The 22,624-nt window shown below is 45.9% G+C and overlaps 1 protein-coding gene and 1 long non-coding RNA gene across 7 annotated transcripts in view; both read left to right on the forward strand.

The window, feature by feature from the left end:
* Nucleotides 1-5,443, forward strand: part of BAIAP2 (BAR/IMD domain containing adaptor protein 2) — a 307,153-nt gene extending 301,710 nt beyond the window's left edge. For 2 of the 3 annotated variants that reach the window (XM_068263779.1, XM_068263777.1), the window contains exon 14: nucleotides 1,147-5,443. In XM_068263779.1, the coding sequence (XP_068119880.1) occupies nucleotides 1,147-1,216 (70 nt within the window). In that variant the 3' untranslated portion in view covers nucleotides 1,217-5,443. The remainder of the gene's footprint in view (nucleotides 1-1,146) is intronic. The other variant, XM_068263778.1, reaches the window with a different exon arrangement.
* Nucleotides 5,444-7,870: 2,427 nt separating this feature from the next.
* The window catches only part of LOC137541819 (uncharacterized), a 743,120-nt gene continuing 728,366 nt past the window's right edge, over nucleotides 7,871-22,624 (forward strand). For all 4 annotated transcript variants that reach the window (XR_011025281.1, XR_011025283.1, XR_011025284.1 and 1 more), the window contains exon 1: nucleotides 7,871-7,925. This is a non-coding gene — a long non-coding RNA (uncharacterized lncRNA). The remainder of the gene's footprint in view (nucleotides 7,926-22,624) is intronic.

Raw genomic sequence — 22,624 nt, forward strand, 5'->3', positions numbered from 1 at the left:
CATGTCTTTAATGTGTGGGACAGTAAATTTGCATGAATTGGCAACACAGTTTTTAGTGCTTGTACTTTTAGCAATAATTATATTAAAATGGCTGTAGGTAAGAAGGAACTGCAAGAGGCAGCCAGAGTGAGAGTTCCTTCCCCAGTGCAAAGCTTCCTAACCATGCCTACCTCCTCCCTGTGCTGAAAGACAATAAAGCACATAGCGTGCCCGGGCTGACGTGATGAGATAGACATGTTGCAAGTATGGTGCCAAACTTACAAATTGGTTGGGTTTCTTTTTCCATTTTCTGCCTGAAACATTGTTATGCAAGTGACCGCTTCTCTCCAGTTGGAGAAACACACTTTGCATGGCTGTTCAGCCCAATGAAGTCAGTGGCCCTTAGTATTTGTTTGCATTTTTCATCACAATTTTATATTGCATAGCTTTGATTTTTTTTTTGTATGACACATGCATTCACAATTTACAATGTGTTTTGTGGTGGGTGGCTGGTCGGTTGTCGTGGTGGGTGGCTGTTCGGTTGGCGTGATGGGCAGCTGGTTAGTTGGTGTGTTGGGTGGCTGGTCAGTTTGTATTGGGGTGGCTGGTTAGTTGGCGTGGTGGGTGGGTGGCTGGTCGTTTGGCGTGGTAGGTTTCTGGTGGGTTGGCGTGGTGGGTGGCTGGTGGGTTGGCAGCTGGTCGGTTGGCGTGGTGGGCAGCTGGTCGATTGGCATGGTGGGTGGGTGGCTGGTGGGTTGGCGTGGTGGATGGCTGGTCGGTTGGAGTGGTGGGTGGCTGGTTGGGTGGCGCGGTGGGTGGCTCTTTGGTTGTCGTGGTGGGCGGCTGGTTGGGTGGCGTGGTGGGTAGCTGGTCGGTTGGCGTGGTGGGTGGCAGGTTGGTTGGCATGGTGGGCGGCTTGTCAGTTGGCAAAGGGGTTGGCCGTCTAGTTGGTATGCTGGGTGACTGGTCAGTTGACATAGGGGGTGGCTGGGCAGTTGGCACGGCAGGCAGCAGGTCATTTGGCACGGCGGGTGGGGCTGGTCATTTGGTGTTGCTGGCTCCTTGTCACCCCAGATAGAGCGACTTTTCCAGGTCAAAACATTTTGCCACTATCTGTGATATCTGTAAACTAACAATCGGTGTTCATTGTCTCTTCCCTCCTGACAGGAATCCCTTTATGGAAGTGCGTTTGAAGCCCACCATGACGAATGACCGGTCGGCTCCTCTGGTGAACTGAGACAGAACACCTTCCTTGCTGTGGTGAACGAGGCTCATACCGGGAAGCATGGTGACTGTACTTCCTGTACACTCGCATCACCGCTCCGACTGTACTTCCTGTACGCTCGCATCACCGCTCCCTCCTGCCTGCGGCTGTCCTTCCTCCGTTCCGTCACCTCTGCCTCTCTGTGCACAACCCACCAATATATATATTGGTTGTCAAGAGAATGTTTTATGTCCCGCCCACTTATAACTAGCCACACCCACCTAATTTATCATGCCTCTAAGCAAATCAAATACTGTTTATCATTATTTTGCCTTTACTTCTATGTTCACCTGATAATGTTACAGGGCACATCTATGCCTACATTCCTATAGTCTGTCATTGATGGGAACTTGTAAGATTCTGAATCTCCACTATTAAGTTATCACAGTGAAACATTTTATCCGTGAGGTACGGCAGTTTTCCCTGCTGATTTGTATTCTTGCCTCTTATGGTGCTTACACACATCTGATGTTGATTGGCCAATGATGAGCCAATTTTACCATTTCCATGTAGTAGGTATGAGAGCTAACCTACCAGTTCAATGTAGTATGAGAGATTACCTACACAATCTATTCACAGTAGTTAAGTCTGTTGCCCTCACTACATGCAGGTGGTAAAACTGGCCAATGGTCGGCCAATCTAAATTGGATGTGTGTATGCACCTTTAGAGGCTCAGAGTCCCATTCAGAGGTGCCTGCATCCCTGGACCAGGCGATGAGAAAATATCTACATTAAAAAAAATCTACCTTGCCTCACTACTGCATAAGGTAACTGCGTTAATCTGAAATTAAAAGAAAAGAACTACATTTTATTTGGATGTCCCAAAGTGTGCCCTAGAATTACAATGGCATCACAAAGTTCAATGTGTGAGTGCAAGTGCTGTTTAGTCCCTTCCCCCACCAACTCACAGAGATCAGAAAAATGAACTATCTCCAAGGACTTCTCTGGCACAGCAGATAAGCGTAAGGGCAAGAGGTTTCGGCCAGGCGTACACGGGATCGTTATTGGCCCAACTGCTGAGCAGATCAATCAGATAGCACTCGATTGCCTACTACACAGCACACTCTGAATTGAGCTGTATAACACTAAGCAATCCCCTAACACTCCAGGATATAGTACAGCTGAATAACAGGAGAAAAATCAGTTCCAGGTTGTTAGAAATGGTCATTAGATCAGTTTCATAGTGGAGATTCAGGTAATTACAAATGACTTTGTACGACTGGTTCTCTTTTTCTAAAAAAAAAATACCTCCAACAAATCTGTTACTGTCCAGCAGGGCTAAAGAACTCTGATTTTTTTTCATCAATTTTATAGCTGCATTGCTGGATAGAGAGGAATTTGTCAGCTAGTTTTGCTCGCTAGCCTCGCTTCAATACTTACGAGGAAGGCGGTAAACATGGCTGACATAAGACAGTGACCCGTCTGGTGATGTAAGGCTCATAAAATGACATTCCTCTTGTCCAGTCCCTAAATCAGAGTAGCCATTTTGCATGACATCCTAATGAAAGCTCATAGCGACTGGCGGATTGCTGTCTCGTGTGTGATGATGTCACCATTGGGGCGTACACTGCCTCATTTGTGATGTTATCATAAGGGTGCACTTTCTGACATCGACGACTGGCTATCCCCAGTACAGGTTTACTTACGGTAATCTTGCAACATAGCCGCCTGGCATGACAGGGTCCCTTCAGAACTTTCCACTGTCTAATTTATAAGAGAAAATGTATAGTTTCTCCTAATCGTGTACATAAATATATATTTAAATAATCGTGCATAGCTTGGGCATGTCTGGGGCAAGTGGTGCTTAAATGTAAAAAGCAAGAAAGGGGGGGGGGAAGAAAGTGGGGAAAAAAAGACTGAAGCATATTGCATCCGCCTAGATAATGGTTTAAGCCAGTGTTGACTCCTCCCTCTTTTCAAGGGGCCGGCCCCTGCAGAACTAAAGAGGGAGGTTGCTTGTATTGTTTGATATATTTGTTACAAATTAAGTTTTAGATTGTTGCTTCATTTGTACATAACAAAACTGTTATTTGCTGGACAACAGAAACCTTATTGGAACGTCTGTCGCAAGAGCCACAAGATTTTCTCCTACTGAGTAACTTCTGTTTATCTCCTGATGCATTATGGGAGGATATAGAAAATCTAGCGGCTGCGTTCACCATCCTTCAGACCTAATGCTGACATTACACTCAAGCCGACTGCTGTTCTGTGTGCAAGGGGCAACGCGCAAAGTGCAATAGCTCTAGCAACCAATCAGAATCATTCTTGTACTGGTCTAAGTTCAGTAAAGTTAATTTTGATTGGCTGCTATTATGTTACATTGTGCCCCACATTCTGCATCACATTCCGTTTCACAGACTCAGCCTCTTAATATTTTATAACATTTTTTTTGTATCTGCAAATAATGGATTAAGTTTGTATTGCTGCTTTCATTTCCGTTTAAGATTTAACTAGAATATATTTTGTGTACAGGGAGTTTCCAGGACACTACATGGTGTACATATAAAGGTGCAAATAAAATATCTGCCTTGTTTTAGCAGTGTTGAAACTGCATATCCACTGCCACAGAGATCTGATCAGATAGGAGTTTATTTAATGGGATCTGGTAAATGTTGCCATTTCCAGTTTAATGTCTCTTAGAATTAATTCCCCGAGTAAGAATCTGGACCATGCCTCACTTCAAAAAGGAAAAGTACATCTGTACCCTTTTTGGCCTTGCAAAACTCTATTTGATTTTTGAATTTAATCAACATTTTCCCCCATTACCGGATACACCCCCAGACTGACACTAATAACTGCTGAATAAACTACAGTGGTGTCCAGCTTGCTGTCAGACTGCAAAGCATGATGGGAACAGGGTATATAAAGGGCTTTAGGTGGTTCCTTACGAGTCAGAACTCAATGACTCCACCCAGCAGTTTGTAAACCCCACCCTTTTCTCAGCCAGAAGCAGATACGAGAGCTGCCTTTTGGCTGCCCACAGATTTTCCTCCTCCTACATGGCATCATTTGAAGGATCAGTAGAAGTTAAGAAACGTTTTACCATAGGTTATACCATAGGTTATGGACCTATCTGGATTCATAAACAGGGCTTTCCTCTATAAGGCTATATACTTGAATTATCGACTTTAGTGCCATGTTATAGTACTAGTACTGACCTGTCACCACTACTACGTATAGTATAAGCTGGTAGTCTGCTTATACTGATAGTAAACTAGCTACAGTGTGTGCTGATCTCTGTTCCCTACTTTCACTGTTGTAAATTATCTCTACATTACTTATCGCCCCTGTGCAGGTCTTATCTGCACTTCAGCAAATACGGAGTACAGACATGCTAGTCAGACTTTTGCAGGGTAAAAATGGCAGTGACATGACCGTATCGTAAAACCGTTCTAAAATCATTAATGCAAGCATATTATAAGTACTCTGTGCTGTTTAGCAGGTCATAAAATCCAAAGTGGCGGTGGCTGAATACTGGGTGGCAAATTTGGGTGAATCTGGGGAGGAGACTCTTCCTGGGTTATTTCAGAACACACAGAGAAATCTCCTAAAGTTGGTCATACACTATCCAATCTTGATTGAACAATCTTGTACAGTTTTACTAGATCTAGTAACCGCAAACAGATTGAGAATAGGTTATTTAAACAGCTTGTTTCGGTATGCTCCTAAACTAAACTGAACGATTGGCCAAGAATGTGCAATAAAGATTTTATGGTGTGTGGCCAGCTTAAAGGTGCCCATCTACCAAGTGATTGCCCATTTGGATTGATTGGAAATAAGCCATCAGACACACCAAGGGAGGGGAAAATGAGGCAATCTGTTCAGACTAAAGAATCCTTCCAAAATTTGGATCCACCGAACGACTGTCGTCGATCAACGCCATTTACGGTATCAGGTTGATCCTGTGGTTAAACGTTCGGGAGATTGTACCGTTAGTGGGCACCTTTAGACTATATCGTTGCAACTCTGTTTCTGATTGTCACCTGCCAAATCTCTCCTCCCCGCACACTGCTCCTTGTCTGTGACATTTTGTACAATAAAGCTATTGGAATATTGAACAGGAGCTCCGCCTTTTAGACATTACCAGTGGAAAATGGGCTCAGGAAAATCATTATCCTATATTTTTGTGCAAATGGAATCATTAAATGTTTTATGTATATTGTAAATTTTAAATAAATAATCCTGCTATATTACAAATAATTTTGTGTCCTAATCACATTCTTGTCCCCCCCCCCCCCCCCCCCCAAAAAAAAAAAAAAACCAAAAAAACAAAGGTAACCGAGGCAAAAATCACATCGAATTCCCCTGTTGAACATACCAGATTCGGGGTCAGATCCTGTCAAGAAAAATGTAAATACATGAAAATACATATAAATAAGATGTTTCTTCCACAGTAAAACACGCTATAAATGTATTTTCTCCCATGTTGCTGTCACTTACAGTAGTTAGTCGAAATCTACCCTACCAATTTGCTCACTATTCTGGTAGTTGGACTAAGCAACTGCCATTTACTAAGTGCTTTTAAAAATAAAGAAAACAGAATCCCCCATGAGGAGAGGGATTAGTGCAAACCCTGTCCGTTCTGTCAGATTTCTACTACTTAATGTAAGAGACAGCAACATAGGAGAAAAGTAATTAATAGCACATTTTACAATTTTTTTCAGGATGGAGGTCCTTTTGAGAACCCCCACATACGATATGTTCATTAACAATATAAGCGTGCTCATGCATTATTTTAATTTGCGAGCTAATCGACTGGTTGAGCCAACGATTTTGTCAAACCTAAAAACCAACACCATAACATCCGATCGATTTTACGATGCATTTCCGGACGAAATTGGTCAAAAGGCTTCATTAGCCGTGTTAGAACATTTAATTTGCGAGGTGCTTGATTGGGTGCCCCACCCGTGGTGAGTGCTCGCCTGTCTTGCAGGCGCAAATCCTCACCTCCTCCTGTGCCACCACGAGAGCCAGTACCATGTGACACTGGTACATGCAGTAATGTCAGGACAATTGAAAAGATTATGGAGCAGGTGAGTATTTGTGTCGACATGACAGGTGAGCGTTCAACACTTGGGGGGACTAGGTGGATTTGTAATAGATTTTATGCTGACACATCCGAGCACTACAAAAATAAAAAAAAATCCACTTACCTTTGGCTTCCTCCAGCTCCCGCCAGCCGCCCTGTGCCCTTGCCGCAGTTCTGCACGCAGATGGTGGCCCGGGGTCTCCTCCGGCGCAAGATCCCCACTGTGCATGCGGCTCTCAGAGCCGCTCTGACTAGGCTTGCTTATCACGGATTAATCACGAGTAACCACGGTGGCTTGAAGAAGGAAGTGCTCCATAGCGAGGCTTGCAACGCGTCCAATAGACGCTTGTGAGGTAGTTGAAACGTGGGATGGAGAGCGGCATTCTGGGTAATTAACCCCACCGTATCTACCCGCTCAGATGGAGCAATTGGATACAGTGACCAGATTTTTCTGGGTCCAACCTGGGATGAGGGGGTGGGGTGTTCGCAGTGGGCAACATTTTAGCAGAAAATAACGCAGTGGGCAACATTTCACCTGCAAAAAAAAGGAATTTACTCACCTGACAGAAGTCTCCTCCCAGCCGTCCTCTACCGCACAGCTCCTCGGACGATCTTGCTCCTCCAATCTCCCGCACTGAATAGAATAGCAGGGCTACGGGAAGATGGCGCCCACAGCCCTCTACTGGAGACACAAATAGTCTCCAATACAGGGCTTTGGACGCCATCTTCCCATAGCCCTGCTCTGCCTGCTGGAAGACGATGCAGGCTGGAGCGGGGCTGCGGGCTACGAACTGGCGGCCAGTTCATGCAATGGATGGTGGCCAGAGTCCTGAGGCTGGGATGCCCCGCGGCTAAGAGCGGGACATTTCCTGGGACCTCATGCAGGCTGGGACAGAGGACCTGAATCCGGGACCTGTCCTGGGTATGGTCAGCATGAATTAGAGCTAATTTGATTCACGCGTAAGCACCGTGGTTACTCGTGATTAATCCGTGATGAGCACTAGCACTGACATCATTCGGACTGTACTGCACCTGGAAGTCTCCACCGGAGGGGAGCGGGAGCCATCGGAGCTGAGGCTAGGGCACAGGACGATGCAGGATGCTGGAGGAAGCCCCAAATAAGTGGATTTTTTAATTTTAGGTTAATCGAACCTTCCCTTTAAGTACTTAAAGGCCAATCAAATGCAACACCTGCTGTCTTTTGATTGGTTCATTTCATAGCTGCCTCAGCCTACTTGGAATTGATTAGCATTGTATTGCACTGACCACCCCTTTCCCTGAAGGCAGAGCAGTAAGGTACAGGGACGGTATTAGGGGCCCCTGGCTGGGGAGGGGCTTGGTGTGGAACCGGCTGGCTGCCATCTGTCACTAGGTTAATGGGGAAGAGTTGGCGCCGAGTAGGAGGAGCCTGTGATGGGCGGGGGTCACTCTGGTTGCCGTCCGCCATGTTAGGATCGCAGCGCAGTGCAGCCGAAGTCCCGCCTCCTCTCCGCTCTGCTTGCTGGGCCGGCCAATGGGATGCAGCGAGAGTGACATGCCCCACCCCCAGCCTTGTGCCTATATATAAGCTGTTCCCGCGCGGCGCGCGCTGGAGCAGGGCCGGGCCTTGGAGGAGGAGCCGCCTGCGTGTGGAGACTGCTGATGTGAATGGAGGTAGGAGAGCGTCTGTAACATGATTGATGCTGATGGGGCTGCCCAATACTGGGGGCGCACCTGGTTATCTCGGGGGGGGGGGGGGGGTTGACCTAATACTCGGGGCACTTGTTAGTTTCACTGTCCCTATACTTAGTTACATTGATATATTTCCTATGTTATAATACAAAAATGAAGAAAAACTATAAAGCATAGAGGGGGCTAGTGTAGTATAAATGATAAAAGTACATCTTTTGTTTCTAAGTTGTTTGGTATATGCATGGGGAAGAGGTTAGGGGTGTGTCTTAAAGAGACCCAGAGACTATGGTAAAAAATTTGTATACATACCTGGGGCTTTCTCCAGCCTCATAAGCTTGGATCGCTCCCATGCTGCCGTTCTCCACTGCCTCTATCCGCCAGTACCGGGTCCCGTAATCCCGGCCAGTCGAGGCAAGCGCAGTGCGTCACTGCCGGCGGACGCGGCCAATTTTCCGCATGAACAGGGCTTTCTCCATATCCTTACGCATGCACCTTCATACTACGCAGGCGCATGCGTAAGGTTAAGGGGGGATCCCCTGTTCATGCGGAAAATTGGCCGCGTCTGCCGGAAGTGACGGGATCTGTACCGGCGGATAGAGGAAGCTGAGGATGGTGGCGTGGGAGCGATCCAGGCTTATGGGGCTGGAGGAAGTCCCAGGTATGTATAAAATCTTTTTTTCATTTTCCACTATTCTTCGTCTCTGGTTCCTAGTTTAAAGGATATCTAAAGCTCAGCTGCAGCTCTTCTGACGGAGATAGGCGGAAATAGCCGATCTCCGTTGGGTCCGCTCTACTGCGCAGGCGACTTGTGCCTGCATAGTAGAGCGGCCTGACGGAGATCGGCTATTTTCGCCTATCTCCGTGGGAAGAGTGGATACTGCGCCTGCGCTGGAGCCAAAAGGTAAATATTTACATCGCCGCCGCTCCGGGAGGATTTTCTCAGCCTCCATGAGACACAGGAATATGGGGGAAGCCTCAATAGGATCCAGAGGTTTCCCCCACCCGAGGTGAGTACCCCCCCCCAGGGGAGTTTTTTTCATAACAGGTTTTCTTTAATGGAGTACTCTAAGGGCTCATTCACACTGCAAGCATTTTTGGGTGTTTTTTACACGCAGGCGATTTTTAAAATCGCCCACCAAACCTTGTGCAATGAATTTCGGCGCAGGTCGTGAGCTGTTTGTTCAGTAAAACTGTGCATGGACCATTTTTGAGGCAATTCGCCTGCAATGGAAAGTATAGGAGAAATGCGAAACACTCACAAAATCGGTTTGTTTTGTGAGTACATTCCCTTTTTTAAGAATAAATACATTGTATTTATTCTTTTCCGGGTCAAAGAGTTCACTTCCTGACTTGCGTCAGAGAGTGAATTACAAAACCGCTTGGGAAAAACGCTTAGAAAACCGCTAAAGCACAACAACGAATCACCCACCCAAGTGCTGGGAATCAGGAAAAAAAAGATGCCTCAAAAACAGCTCAACGGGGACGGACACATGAGCCAAACACAATGTGAACAAGGACTAAGGGTAAAAAAAAAAGTTTGTTACCTGGGGCTTTTAACCTCCTGAGCGTTCTGGACGAGCTGAGCTCGTCCAGAGACGCTGGAGGGTGTCGCTCAGGCCCTGCTGGGCCGATTTACTCCAAATAAAAAGGAGCACACGCAGCCGGCACTTTGCCAGCCGCGTGTGCTACCTGATCGCCGCTGCAGCGCGGCGATGCGCCGCGTGCAGCGGCGAAAGAGGGTCCCCCCAGCCGCCCGAGCCCAGCGCAGCCGGACCAAACAGTTCCGGCCAGCGCTAAGGGCTGGATCGGAGGCGGCTGACGTCCATGACGTCACTCTGCTCGTCGCCATGGCGACGAGGAAAGCAAAACAAGAAGGGCCGCTCATCGCGCTGGAGGCGATCGGAAATACAAATTAGGAGCACCCTCTAGTGGGCTTTCATGCAGCCAACTTTCAGTTGGCTGCATGAAATAGTTTTTTTTTTATTAAAAAAAAAACGTCCGGTCGCCAGCCTGGCGATCTTCATAGAATGCCAGGCAGGTTAATGAATTATTGAACTGGGTCAATAAAAGCAGGAAATTACAAGGAATGTCTCCAGCGGGGGCACAGAGAGTGATAAAATCACTGTTAGCTATGGAAACCTGGTGTGAAAGTAAAACTGTTGCAGCAGAGTTATTATTCAGGGTCTCGGCCTCCAAGAGGTCATACCACTTGTTGGGAATGGGTGTTGGGACAGGAAGGGAGGGGATATCACTGGCAGGGCTTCAGACAGCAATAGCAGCATGATAGAGCACATCTTCCCTCCTGTGCTTTGGCTCAAAGAAGCAGAAACAATAATAAGAATAATGAGGCTGGAGTGACACTTCCAGAATGTTAGGAAGTCAGACCTGCAGCCGCACACACGGCGTGTTACTCACTGTCTGTCCAGCAGGGGGTGTTTAGGAGGACCAGATAAGGCCCGGTTCACATTAGCGGTCGCCGTCCGGAATCGCCGTGCCGGAGCCGGACCGCATGCGGAACGGACGCACGGCATAGCAATGAAAGTCTATGCGTCCGTTCACATGCGTCCGTTTCGTCCGGAGCCGGACCGGATCCGGACTCCGGCATAAGATCCAACATGCGCTGTTTTTTGGTCCGGCTCCTCCGGCAGACGTATCCGGAGCGGAGCCGGACTGTTGCATCCGTCCAATACAAACCAATGAGAAACGGAGAGCGCACAACACACTGGCTATAAAAACCGGACGTTCTACCCCACTTCCTATGCTTTTTCTAGTGGCCATTTTGGATGGGGACCACATGGGCCCAGCGTTCACAGAGTGGAGCAGCAGGGATTTCATGCTGGAGCTCTTTGGCAGCAACATGTCTGATGATATGTCTGATAACGAGGAGGTGAGGCCTTCTCCCCACTATGGCCTCGATTCATAAAGCATTCCCGCATGCGGGAATGCTGAAAACGGCACACTTTACCGACCACACAGCAGAATCTTTATTCATAAAGGCTTTTTCCGCATGAAAAGCCGACTTTCGCGAGCAGAGTGATAAATCACCGCCTTGCGCGGTGATTATCATAGCAAAAGTAACAAGTAGTCAATTCATAAAGATTAGAGGTAGCGGTATGCTGACGGGTATTACCGCTACCTCTGATGTGGCGAGAAGCGTGTGGAATACAGGGCAGTGAATGGGACAGACCTCCCAAGCAGCTGCAGAGAGAACACCGCACGGAGGGATTCCGCCTGCTTCTCCTGTTTCCGTATGTCTCCCGATAGCCTAACGCCTGCCTACAGCGGAATATCTCCGCACGCCTGTCACATCTAGCTACATTTTTATGAATTACCACCCTGAAGGCGGAAATACCGACAGCGGTGTTTCCCCGCTCGACTTTCCCCGCTCGACAGCACTTTTATGAATCGAGGCCATAGTAGTAGGTGAACAACAGGAAGGAGAGAATTCCCAGGTACGAGTAAAAAATGACTGGATCCATGGTCCCAACTGCAGTCTCTGTATCCACGGATGGTCTCCACACGTCCACCTGTCTCCAACAATGACCCCAGAGCTTCTGCTGACCTCCCAGACCCCAGGTATTTACAGGTTATCTCTTTAAGAAACCGGATCCGGACCGCAACCATGTTCATACCGCACGGAAAACGGATGCAAACGGACCGGATCCGGACCTGATCCGGATAGGAACCGTACGGATTAGGTCCGGTGCGGTCCGGACATCCGTTCCGGTTTTTACAAAACCGCAAGTGTGAACGGGGCCTAAGTCTGAGCAGAATAAGGCAGGATTAATATTGCTCATGCATACCTGACGTTGTGGATTTCTGCAGGGTTTAGGGGATGACACCTTACCTAGTGTCACCTGACATCCAACATATGCCAGAAGTTAACTGTACCCATCAATCTCAAATGAAGAAGTGGCTCCTCCCAGAACCCCTTTTCCTTGTCCCACCCATTTTTGTTTTTTATTGTTTATTCTTAGCGTCTCTTTTGCTCCATCTTTATTTTTTTTAAGAACTCCTATCAAGTTCTTCCTCTGCCATGCCGGCCTTCTTACATTCCACACCCACTACTCTTAAACTCCTCCTGAAGCCAGCCACCTTTGTTTCTGCTTAACTGCCCCACCCATGCCTAATGCTTGACCTCACCTACCACAAGCTTCTCCTTTGTCCACCTCTTCTCTATTATAGTAGCTAAGCCCTGCCCTACCTAGCGCTAGCTTCTTCTTTCCCGCCTGCCCTCCTCTAAGGCCCCGTTCAGACTATGCGCTTTCCTAGATGTTTTCAGAGAACGCATACGGGCCACGTTTCTGCATAGAAACGGCTAGTAATGTTTTTCAATGGGCTGGTTCACGTATGAGACGCATATGTTTCTCGTCCGTATTGCTGCATGCAGTTCTGTGCGGTACGCACAGAAACGTACACAATGATAGTCTATGGACGTGTATCAAAAACGCGTAGTATTGCATTTTTTGTGTATGTTTCCCTCAATTCTTTTGTTTCCTGTGTGAAAAACGCAATAGAAAACGCAGTCGAACGCAAGAAAAACGCATGCAAACGCATGCATTTTTCAACTTGCGTTTTCTTTGCATCTCTGCGTTCTGCAAATGCGCATAGTCTGAACAGGGCCTAAGGGTGTATACACACATTCAATAACTGGCCAGCTATACCACTTCCATGCAGTATGTGGGCCAACAGATTTTGAAGTGCGTTAACAGATTGTGCAGGTAAGCCCTCATACTACACGGAAGTGGTAACATTTGCCATTCAAAATTGGATTTGTGTAGCAAGCTTAAAAGATCACTGTCGTGAACCAATATAAAATGTAACATACATAATCTCTATGAACATGACTTTGTTTAACCCAAATAACCGTGTACACATACATGTAAAGTAGATTTCTCCCAGAGTAACCGTAAACATCTGACAGATTCTGGACTAGTCTATCTTCTCATAGGTGATTCTTTTAGGGGAAGAAGGTGTAGGCAGCGCTTCCAAATACAGAAGGCTGCACCTGAATTGATTTAGCTGCAAAGTAGTGCAGAGCTCCAATGGACCATATTACACAACGTGCATTCAAACAGGTACAGCAATGGAGGGCGTTAGCTTCAGCAAATAATGTGTGCACAAATCATTTCCTACTAGACTTCCCCACGGCGGTGACGGGTCCTCTCGGGGAGGAACTAACCACCAACCTAACATTAAAAGCATAACTTACCTGTTGCGACTTATCATACAATGGTATACACATTTCTTCAAGACAGACAAACAAAAATGACAGCGCTCACAGGCTGCAACTGGCTTATAAACCATCAAGAGGCGTGTACAGTCCCCCAGGGGCTAAATACACGCCTACTCCAGGCTGATGGCTCCCTCACCATCCTCCCGGGTCGCCTTGATTTTCCAATAACCTGCATGGTACACCCATCAGTCGGGATGAGTCGGCGCACTCCGGCCTCATGTGTGCCCCCCGGCAACGTTGTTGGCATTTGTGTGGCCGGGTCGCGCATGCACTGTACACTGCGACCATAGGACTTACCAGGCAGGCAATTCCCCCCCCCCCCTCCACATAATCACATATCCATAGCTCCCAACTGTCCCTCTTTCTGAGGGACAGTCCCTTTTTGGAAGCTCTGTCCCTCTTTTCTCCTCATTTGTCCCTCTTTCAGGACTTTGTCCCTCTTTTTATGTAAATATATATATTTCTATACTAAAAATGGGTTTGATTGACTCTAAACTTTATTCCCATCCTTTAAATTGATATAATACTAATTTTTAAATGTTACTATGGAGTACAATGAACCAGGATAGAAAGGACCAGTGTGGTTTGAATTATAAAACAACATATTTTTCTTATGAAATCTTTATGGTATGCGTGACAAGGGTTGTGGTTGGGGCGTGGCCAGGGGTGTGACAGGGGCATGGCTTAAGTGTCCCTTTTTCTCATCGCAAAAAGTTGGGAGGTATGCATATCTAGTCCTTGGTTTGCAGAAGTGGGTGGGCCGGAAGTTCTCTAGCGGCCTGGCAGTCGCTGCATTTCCTTGAGTGTAGGTCCACTATGATGTTATCACACGCAGTAAGGATGACCAATAGGATTCAAATAATTTCTCCTTCTATTCAAATGGATTGAACTTTTATGGGTTAAAGTTGCATAACATTTAAATGACATTTGAATGCAAAGCGCAATTATTTGCATCTTATTGACCATCCCTACTCAGGAGGTGCTATAGGTGCTGGAAATAGAAATTCCATGAAACAGTCATTTGCATTTCCGTGGTGATCACAAGTAAACAGTCTTTGGCTTAGGCTTCCTTTCCACGGACCGCTGATAGGCAGTGACATCCCTCTCAAACTCTCCCAACTGCTCACTGCTGCCTAGTAACTGCTTGTTGCTGCATGATAACTGCTTACTTCTGCCTGGTAACGGCTTACTTCTGCCTGGTAACGGCTTACTTCTGCCTGGTAACGGCTTACTTCTGCCTGGTAACGGCTTACTTCTGCCTGGTAACGGCTTACTTCTGCCTGGTAACGGCTTACTTCTGCCTGGTAACTGCTTGCTGAGCACACAGCTCAACAGTTTGTGGAAAGGAGGCCTTACCTTTTGTATGTGCAGTTGGAGGAACTTAGGTAAACAGCAACATTTTATTAATGCATGGAACTTGTGGCCAAATCAGAAAGGAGCAAGTAATGTGTTCCACAAATCTTGAAGGAGAACCTGCTAGGGTGTCACCAGATCAGGCTTGGCATGGGCAAGGGTGCCACCAGCTTACAAGCGAGGCACGTCCCCGCTTTGGGCCTTACTGTACAGGGGGCCTCACCCTGTTGCTGACCTGCTCTGTGTGGCCCCGGGGGTCCCCAGTAAAACTTACGCAACCCCGCTTCTGCGCAGACTCCTCTTGCTGGTGTCCTGTTTCCATGGTTACCCTGTGGCAGCTCTAATGCAGTCAGAGGTGCCACCGGAAATAACCATGCGCGGCGAGAGCAGTCTACTTTGGAACAAGATTATAAGTAAGTCACTCTGTAGCCTATACTGGGTTGGGCACCACCTATATCTGGCTACCTATACTGAGTGCACCTCCTGTACCTGGCTACCTAAACACTGCAGCACCTATTGCTAACTACCTATACTGGGCCACCATTTGTACCTAGCTGCCTATACTGCAGCATCTATAGCTCGCTACCTATACTGAGGGCACCACCTGTACCCTATCTCATATGTTACTCAGGGACTACTTGTATTTTGCTAGTATTTGGCTTCACTCACATCATGTCTTGGCCATGGTCATTTTTCACACGCCACTTTCTTTGGTGGTGGAGTCACGCCCTCTTCACTTGGAAATGGGGGGAGGGGACATGGGCTATACCATCTCTATTCTATGAAATAGGAGAAAAGCTGGAGGTTGGCACGGCAACGGCATAGCATGCATAACTCTATATAGGACATGCAGTGGATAGAGATGAATTTCAAGCACACCCTTTCTCAAGAACCTCTTCAGCGTGCTCTAGCTGTAGACTATAGATGAGGGTAATTGAAGATGGAAGGAAAGCTGGCACTGCTGCAAATGTTTAATTTATTGCTTCAGGTTTCAAAAAACTGCAAAAAGTACAACAATGATAAAAGCTGCGATTGATGGTGCACATACCAAGTGAGAAGAGGCGTTGCGCTCCCTACCCGCGGGCGATCGACTGTAATTTCCCGCACAGAGCGATCGACGGGACCAATCTATTTCGTGACGAAATAGATCGAAGTTTAGCGTGAACGATGTGACAGCAGATTCGATCCCAGTGATCGAATCTGCTGTCGTTCGGTGGGTAATCGGCCTAGTGTATGGCCAGCTTAATTGTTGGCGAGAAAAACAAGATATAGATCATTACACTGTGATTAGTAGTAATTAAGTTATTGGCGAAAGGGAGGAGCGCTGACAGGTGAAAATTGCTCTGGTCCACAACGGGGAAAACCCCGCAGTCATCAAGTGGTTAAGTTAGCTGGAAGTGGTTCTATGTATATAGATTCACCATTATTTCCTAATACAGAAGTGTTTATTAAAAGAACTGAGGTTAGATACACAGTGGGATGCTATTGTCCTGCGTTAATAAAGTCACATAACGCAGGTTACCACATTGCAATGTTCACCCTATGTGACGTTCACAGTGCAACGTTAAAGTCGCGTTGTATATGTTGCGTTCGTGACATACTGCTGCAGTGCGTTACCTCTAGACACAGATGTTAACAGATACAGGGAAGCATACTGTTTATTGCCTGTATGCTCTACTGCATTTACTGTATGCGACAGTAGCGCAGCGTTAAATTACGTCACAACTTTTGTTGCGTTGCAATTTTGCGTTTCGACCTTAACTTCACATCACAACACACCGTCCTACTGTGAATCTAGCCTGATGTTAAATTCTACCCCAGACACTATTTATCCTCCATCTTATCCAGCCACATGAAAAGAAACCTGCAGGTCACTCAGACTTGTGGTGGCCTGTCACCCAGCAGGGATTGGGGCCCAATGGAATAGCTAAACGTAGCTTGACAAATATGGGTGCCTGCTATTAGTAGCCACAGTTCACATTGTGGATGGCCCCGGCGCCTGCTATTTAGCAGTGGTCTGAATTTGTTGGGGGGGGGGGGGGTGCAGAAGGGGATAGGAGGTTAAGGTTAGTTTCCCGCCAGGATGAGGAGTGTAAGGTTAGGCACAATGGGGGGGGGGGGGGGGGGAGGGTGGTTCAGGTTATGGTTAGGCACCACCAGGGTGGGAGGTTAGGATAACATAAATGGGGGTGGGGGGGCATGTTGGTGCATTTGGTGGTGGAGATGCTGCCATTGCTAATAGCTACCTGTACTTGTATGTCATTGATATCTGACAATAGTAACGTCTTTGTATGACTGCTGTTGCTATGCCTCTTTCTGTGGTGGGCACACCCCCATATTTAACCAAGGCTTGCCTCTCATGCTGCAAACCCCTACTACAGGGTGGTGACTCCCATTTTCTAAATAACAATAACAATAATATTTATATAGCGATAAATGTAGACCTCTACCTCTTCAATGCCTATCTCTGCTTTAAAGGGATACTGTAGGGAGGTCGGGGGAAAATGAGCTGAACTTACCCGGGGCTTCTAATGGTCCCCCGCAGACATCCTGTGCCCGCGCAGCCGCTCACCGATGCTCCGGCCCCACCTCCGGTTCACTTCTGGAATTACTGACTTTAAAGTCAGAAAACCACTGCACCTGCGTTGCTGTGTCCTCGATCCCGCTGATGTCATCAAGAGCGCACAGCGCAGGCCCAGTATAGTCTGTGTCTGCGCAGTACACTCCTGGTGACATCAGCGGGAGCGAGGACACGGCAACACAGGCGCAGTGGTTTTCTGACTTTAAAGTCAGAAATTCCAGAAGTGAACCGGAGGCGAGGCCGGAGCATTGGGGAGTGGCTGCGCCAACACAGGATGTCTGCGGGGGACCATTAGAAGCCCCGGGTAAGTTCAGCTCATTTTCCCCCGACCCCCTTACAGTATCCCTGATAGACCTGCCCCCTCAGATGTTGATGTGTTACAATCCAGCTGTTATTTCCAGTGACCTGACAAAGGTAGTCACTATTACACTTTTTAACCACTTCCCAACTGAGCGGTTTTACCCCTTGACCACCAGAGCAATTTTCACCTTTCAGCGCTCCTTCCATTCATTCGTCTATAACTTTATTATTACTTATCGCAATGAAATGAACTATATCTTGTTTTTTTCGCCACCAATTAGGCTTTCTTTAGGTGGGACATTATGCCAAGAATTATTTTATTCTAAATGTGTTTTAATGGGAAAATAGGAAAAAATGTGGGAAAAAAATTATTTTTCAGTTTTCGGCCTTTATAGTTTTTAAATAATGCATGCTACTGTAATTAAAACCCATGAAATATATTTGCCCATTTGTTCCGGTTATAAAACCGTTTAAATTATGTCCCTATCACAATGTTTGGCGCCAATATTTTAATTGGAAATAAAGGTGCTTTTTTCAGTTTTGCGTCCATCCCTAATTACAAGCCCATAGTTTATAAAGTTAGTGTTGTACCCTCTTGACATAAACATTTAAAAAGTTCAGTCCCTAAGGTAACTATTTATGTATTTTTTTTACGCTTGCAGGAAGTACTAGGAGGCTGGGAACGTGTTGTTTTTTTTTCACAATTATCGCGCTGCTTATCGGAGAAGCAGCGGATCATTGTGGGGCTTAGATCAATGAACGGGAATGGATTTTCCCGTTCATTGATCTCCGGGCGGGCGGCGTGCACCGTGTTTACGAGTGGGAGTGTGCACTAGAGCAAGCAGGAGCGCGGGCAGCGGCGGGAGCGCGGAAAGTACGGATTTCTCCGTCCCTGGTGGTGAAAGGATGGAAAAAGGGACGGAGAAATCTGTACGCGTGGGGGTAAAGTGGTTATAAGGGCAGCATATTTGTTTTTTGTTTTTTTTGTTTGTCTTTTTTTTGTTTCAAACAATACTACGATTCATACTGTAATTACAATCGATATTGTGATCAATTATTTTACGATTGACTAAAAACCAACATTGACGATCTATCTTTCCAATCGATTTTAGCCCTTAAGAGCGATCGTAAACAAAATCTAGTGATAATTGAGCACTATGGCCCATATGCAATTAACTTTTTCTCCTGATTTTTCTCCCAGGTGATATTTTTAAATTTGTCAATAAAATGCATTTTAAGCCATCAGAAAGCAAGAAAATGCTCAAAATAATTTTGATAGTCCTTTTTTATTTACTTTTTGGAACTTTTTTAGTTGAAAAGTGCTGGAAAGTTATTTTAATTTGAAGATAAAAAAATATCTCCTAGGAGAAAAGTCAGGTGAAAAAGTGAATTGCATATGGGCCTATGTGTTCAGCTTAAAGGACAACCGATGTGAGGTGACATGATGAGATAGACATGTGTATGTACAGTGTCTAGCTGGGCTGGGGAGTCGGTACAAAAATCTTCCGACTCAGACTACTCAGTTTATGAAACCTCCGACTCCAACTCCGGGTTCCCAAAATGGCTCAGACTCCGACTCCTCAATTCCGACTCCTTAGTCTAATACTTACCAGGTATGTGGGTTTTGTACAAAATCATCCGACTCAGACTCCTCAGTTTATGAAATAACAGACTCCGACGCCGGGTACCCAAAATTGCTCCGACTCCTCGACTACAACTCCGACTCCACAGCCCTGGTGTCAAGCACACAAATAACTAGGCTGTGTTCCTTGTTTTCTTTCTCTGTCTGAAATAGTTAAACATAAGGTATGCAAGTGACAGTTTTGGTCCGGGTTGGGCTGGTTCAGACTGTAGCATAACTCTCACTGATAAGTAATTACAGCAATAAAATACTTTCCCAACAGCTATGAAAATAAACTTATGTAAAAACTGAAAGTGGCCATTAATGATACAATCCCATGGACTATCAATCGTTCCGATCATCCTCGTGATCAATCCGAAATGATCAGTCATGCACACTGATGGCCAGTAATCTACTAACCAATTAGAGCAGATTAATGAAATCTATCAGTTTTTCGGGTCAATCCCATCAATCTGATCGGATTGTTTAGTGTTTTTTGGCGAGTTATTGGGTTTGACCGATTAGTTTCCAATTGATCACTGGGATGATTGTAGATGATCGATTGTCCGTAGGATTGTATCGTTAATGGGTACCATTACCCAAACAATTTAAGTGCAGTTCTGCTTGAATTTTTGAGGAGAACAAATGTTTTTCTGTTAAAAAAAACCCACAGGAGTTTTACAACAAACTCCACCCCAAATATTATCAGCAACTTAAAGTGGCTCTATAATGGGGGAGGCATAAGGGCTGCCATCTTCTTCATGAAAATTAAAAAAAATACCTGGTTGTCATGGTGATTAGGAGAGATATAGCAGTCAGAACATCTGCCCCAGAAGGCATTACAGCCAGGGGATCTGAAGACTAACTGGTCATGAAAAAAGAAGAGAAGATGGCAACCTCCACAACTCCCAGAATGGAGTACAGTCACTTAAAGAGCAACTGTAGTGAAAATAACATATTGGGGTCGATTCATAAAGCATTACCGCATTTGGTAATGCAGAAAACCGCTGACTTTACCGAGCACTTAGAAAAATGTCAATTTATAAAGGCTGTTACCGCATGAAATTCCTTAATTACCGACCAGGGAGATAAATTACCGACTTGTGCGGTAATTACTTCAACACATGTCAGTAAATGTCAATTCATAAAGCAGACAACAAGCGGTAATGACGCGAAGCATTACCGTCTGCTTTGAACTGGTGAAAAGAATGTGGGGAGTAGACTGTGGGAGCGTGACTCACTAGCAGAAGCAGAGGCAGCTGTGACTGACAGGAGCAGGGAGCCAATAGAAACAGCCCCTGTTCTCCTGCAAGTCTGAATGATGGAATCTGATAGGACCCGCAGCCTTCGCTAGAGGGGCAAGCTTTTATACCCCCCAGGCAGCAGCAGAGCGAGATTGGAACAAAACAGGCATCCCCTTAAAGAGAACCCGAGGTGGGTTTGAAAAATATTATCTGCATACAGAGGCTGGATCTGCCTATACAGCCCAGCCTCTGTTGCTATCCCAAACCCCCCTAAGATCCCCCTGCACTCTGCAATCCCTCATAAATCACAGCCACGCTGCTGACAAACAGCTTGTCAGAGCAGGCTGTGTTTATCTGTATAGTGTCAGTCTGCTGCTCTCCCCGCCTCCTGCAGAACTCCAGTCCCCGCCTGCATCCCTTCCCTCCCTGCTGATTGGAGGGAAGGGACAGGGGCGGGGACCGGAGCTATGCAGGAGGCGGGGGAGCATCTGAGACTGACACTACAGATGTAAACACAGCCTCACAACACAGCTGTGATTTATGAGGGATTGCAGAGTGCAGGGGGACCTTAGGGGGGTTTGGGATAGCAACAGAGGCTGGGCTGTATAGGCAGATCCAGCCTCTGTATGCAGATAGCATTCTTTAAACACACCTCGGGTTCTCTTTAATACCTTAAACTGTGTGTGTTTAACCTCTTGGTTTAGAAGCTAGTGGGGAAAATCACCCAGAGGGCTGGTGCACACCGGTGCGGTTCTGCAGCTTTATTTAAAACGCTTGCAGGGGGAAAACCGCTTGACTAATGAAAGTGAATAGGCTGGTGCACACCAGAGCGGCTCATTTTTTCCACAAACGCAAACTCGGGGGGCTGCAGCATTTTTTAGATTTCTGAGGTGTTTCTGCCTCAATGTTAAAGTATAGGAAAGTGGAAAACTGCTCTGAAAAATGCCAGATCAAAGAGGTTTTCCAAGCGTTTTTGTTACAGTAGCTGTTCAGTAACAGCTTTACTGTAACAATATTTGAATTCTGCTACACAAAAATGCTAGGCATGTTGAGAAAACGTCTCTAAACATGCCTAGAATCGCTCTGAAATCTGCTTCAAAAACCTCTAGCGTTGTGCAGATCTGCTAGAGGTTTTTGGTGTGCACTGGGCCAGACAGGGCATGTGTAAAGTTTCTTGGAAGTTCATCTAAGCTGTGGCAATTAAATAGAATATTAAGAAAGACTAATAGACTGAATCAGAGCAGAATCAGAGCAAGCAAAGGCAGTGTAACAAAACATGTAAATCTGAAGGGATGTCGGGATGCCTTGCAATGCCCTCACTGTGTTACCGCAAAGGTTTTTGTTAACGGGCTTCCGTAATTACCACACTTCTATCACACATGTGAATTTTTTTGTGAATTAGCACACAGAAGTTTATGCTGTATTTTCCAGACCAGATTTTTCTTTCGCACAGCTTTTATGAATTGACCCCATTGAATATTTTTTTTTTTCATTTATAAATTATCCAGTCAGTGTTTACCCATAGTAAAACCTTTTCTCGTCCTTATTTACTTTCTGGAACTTATCTCAGACGGCAACGTCTTGTCTACTTCTGTCAGGTGCAGCTCTACGGAATGTTTGTTTCTGAAAATTCCGGAGCCAGGGAATATAATGCCTGGTCTCTCAGAATGCTCTGGGAGGAGATTTTTGCATAGTTATATAGCCTATGCTAAGCGTCACTGGGAGTACGGTATTATATCAGGGCTGTGGAGTCGGAGCAATTTTGGGTGCCTGGAGTCTGAGTCGGGAAAAAAATGCACCGACTCCGACTCCTAATGAATTTGTAACTGTAATTCAAATAGAAAATATGATAAAATGTTCTATTTCTCAGATAATAGTCATTAAAAATAATGTATATATACAGTAATAGCTGTGCTTAGTCCACAAAAATGAAATAAACCAATCAAAATTAGTTACTTGTGCTGCTTCAATAAAGCAGTCCCCATATTTTTAAAGTCAGATATACATATCTGATTGTGACTGTATATATAATGTGTACACAGGAATCTCTTATATATACTAAATAACATCTATGCTGTAAGAATAAAGCCTGATGTGTAGCTGTGTCACTAATAGAGATGGTCAATGAGATGGAAATAATTCTGCACTGATGCTGATTTATGCAAATGTACGCACTCTCTTTGCTGATGAAATCAAATAATTTGATATGTTGTTAAAATTTGGTTTGGTGACTACAAATTAAAGGGAACCAGAGAGGATCAAATATACATACCTGGGGCTTCCTCCAGCCCCATACGTACGGATCGCTCCCACGCCGCCGTCCTCCGCAGCCTGGAACTGCCGATA

This window comes from Hyperolius riggenbachi, chromosome 12 (genome assembly GCF_040937935.1).
Source record: "Hyperolius riggenbachi isolate aHypRig1 chromosome 12, aHypRig1.pri, whole genome shotgun sequence".
Taxonomy (NCBI): domain Eukaryota; kingdom Metazoa; phylum Chordata; class Amphibia; order Anura; family Hyperoliidae; genus Hyperolius; species Hyperolius riggenbachi.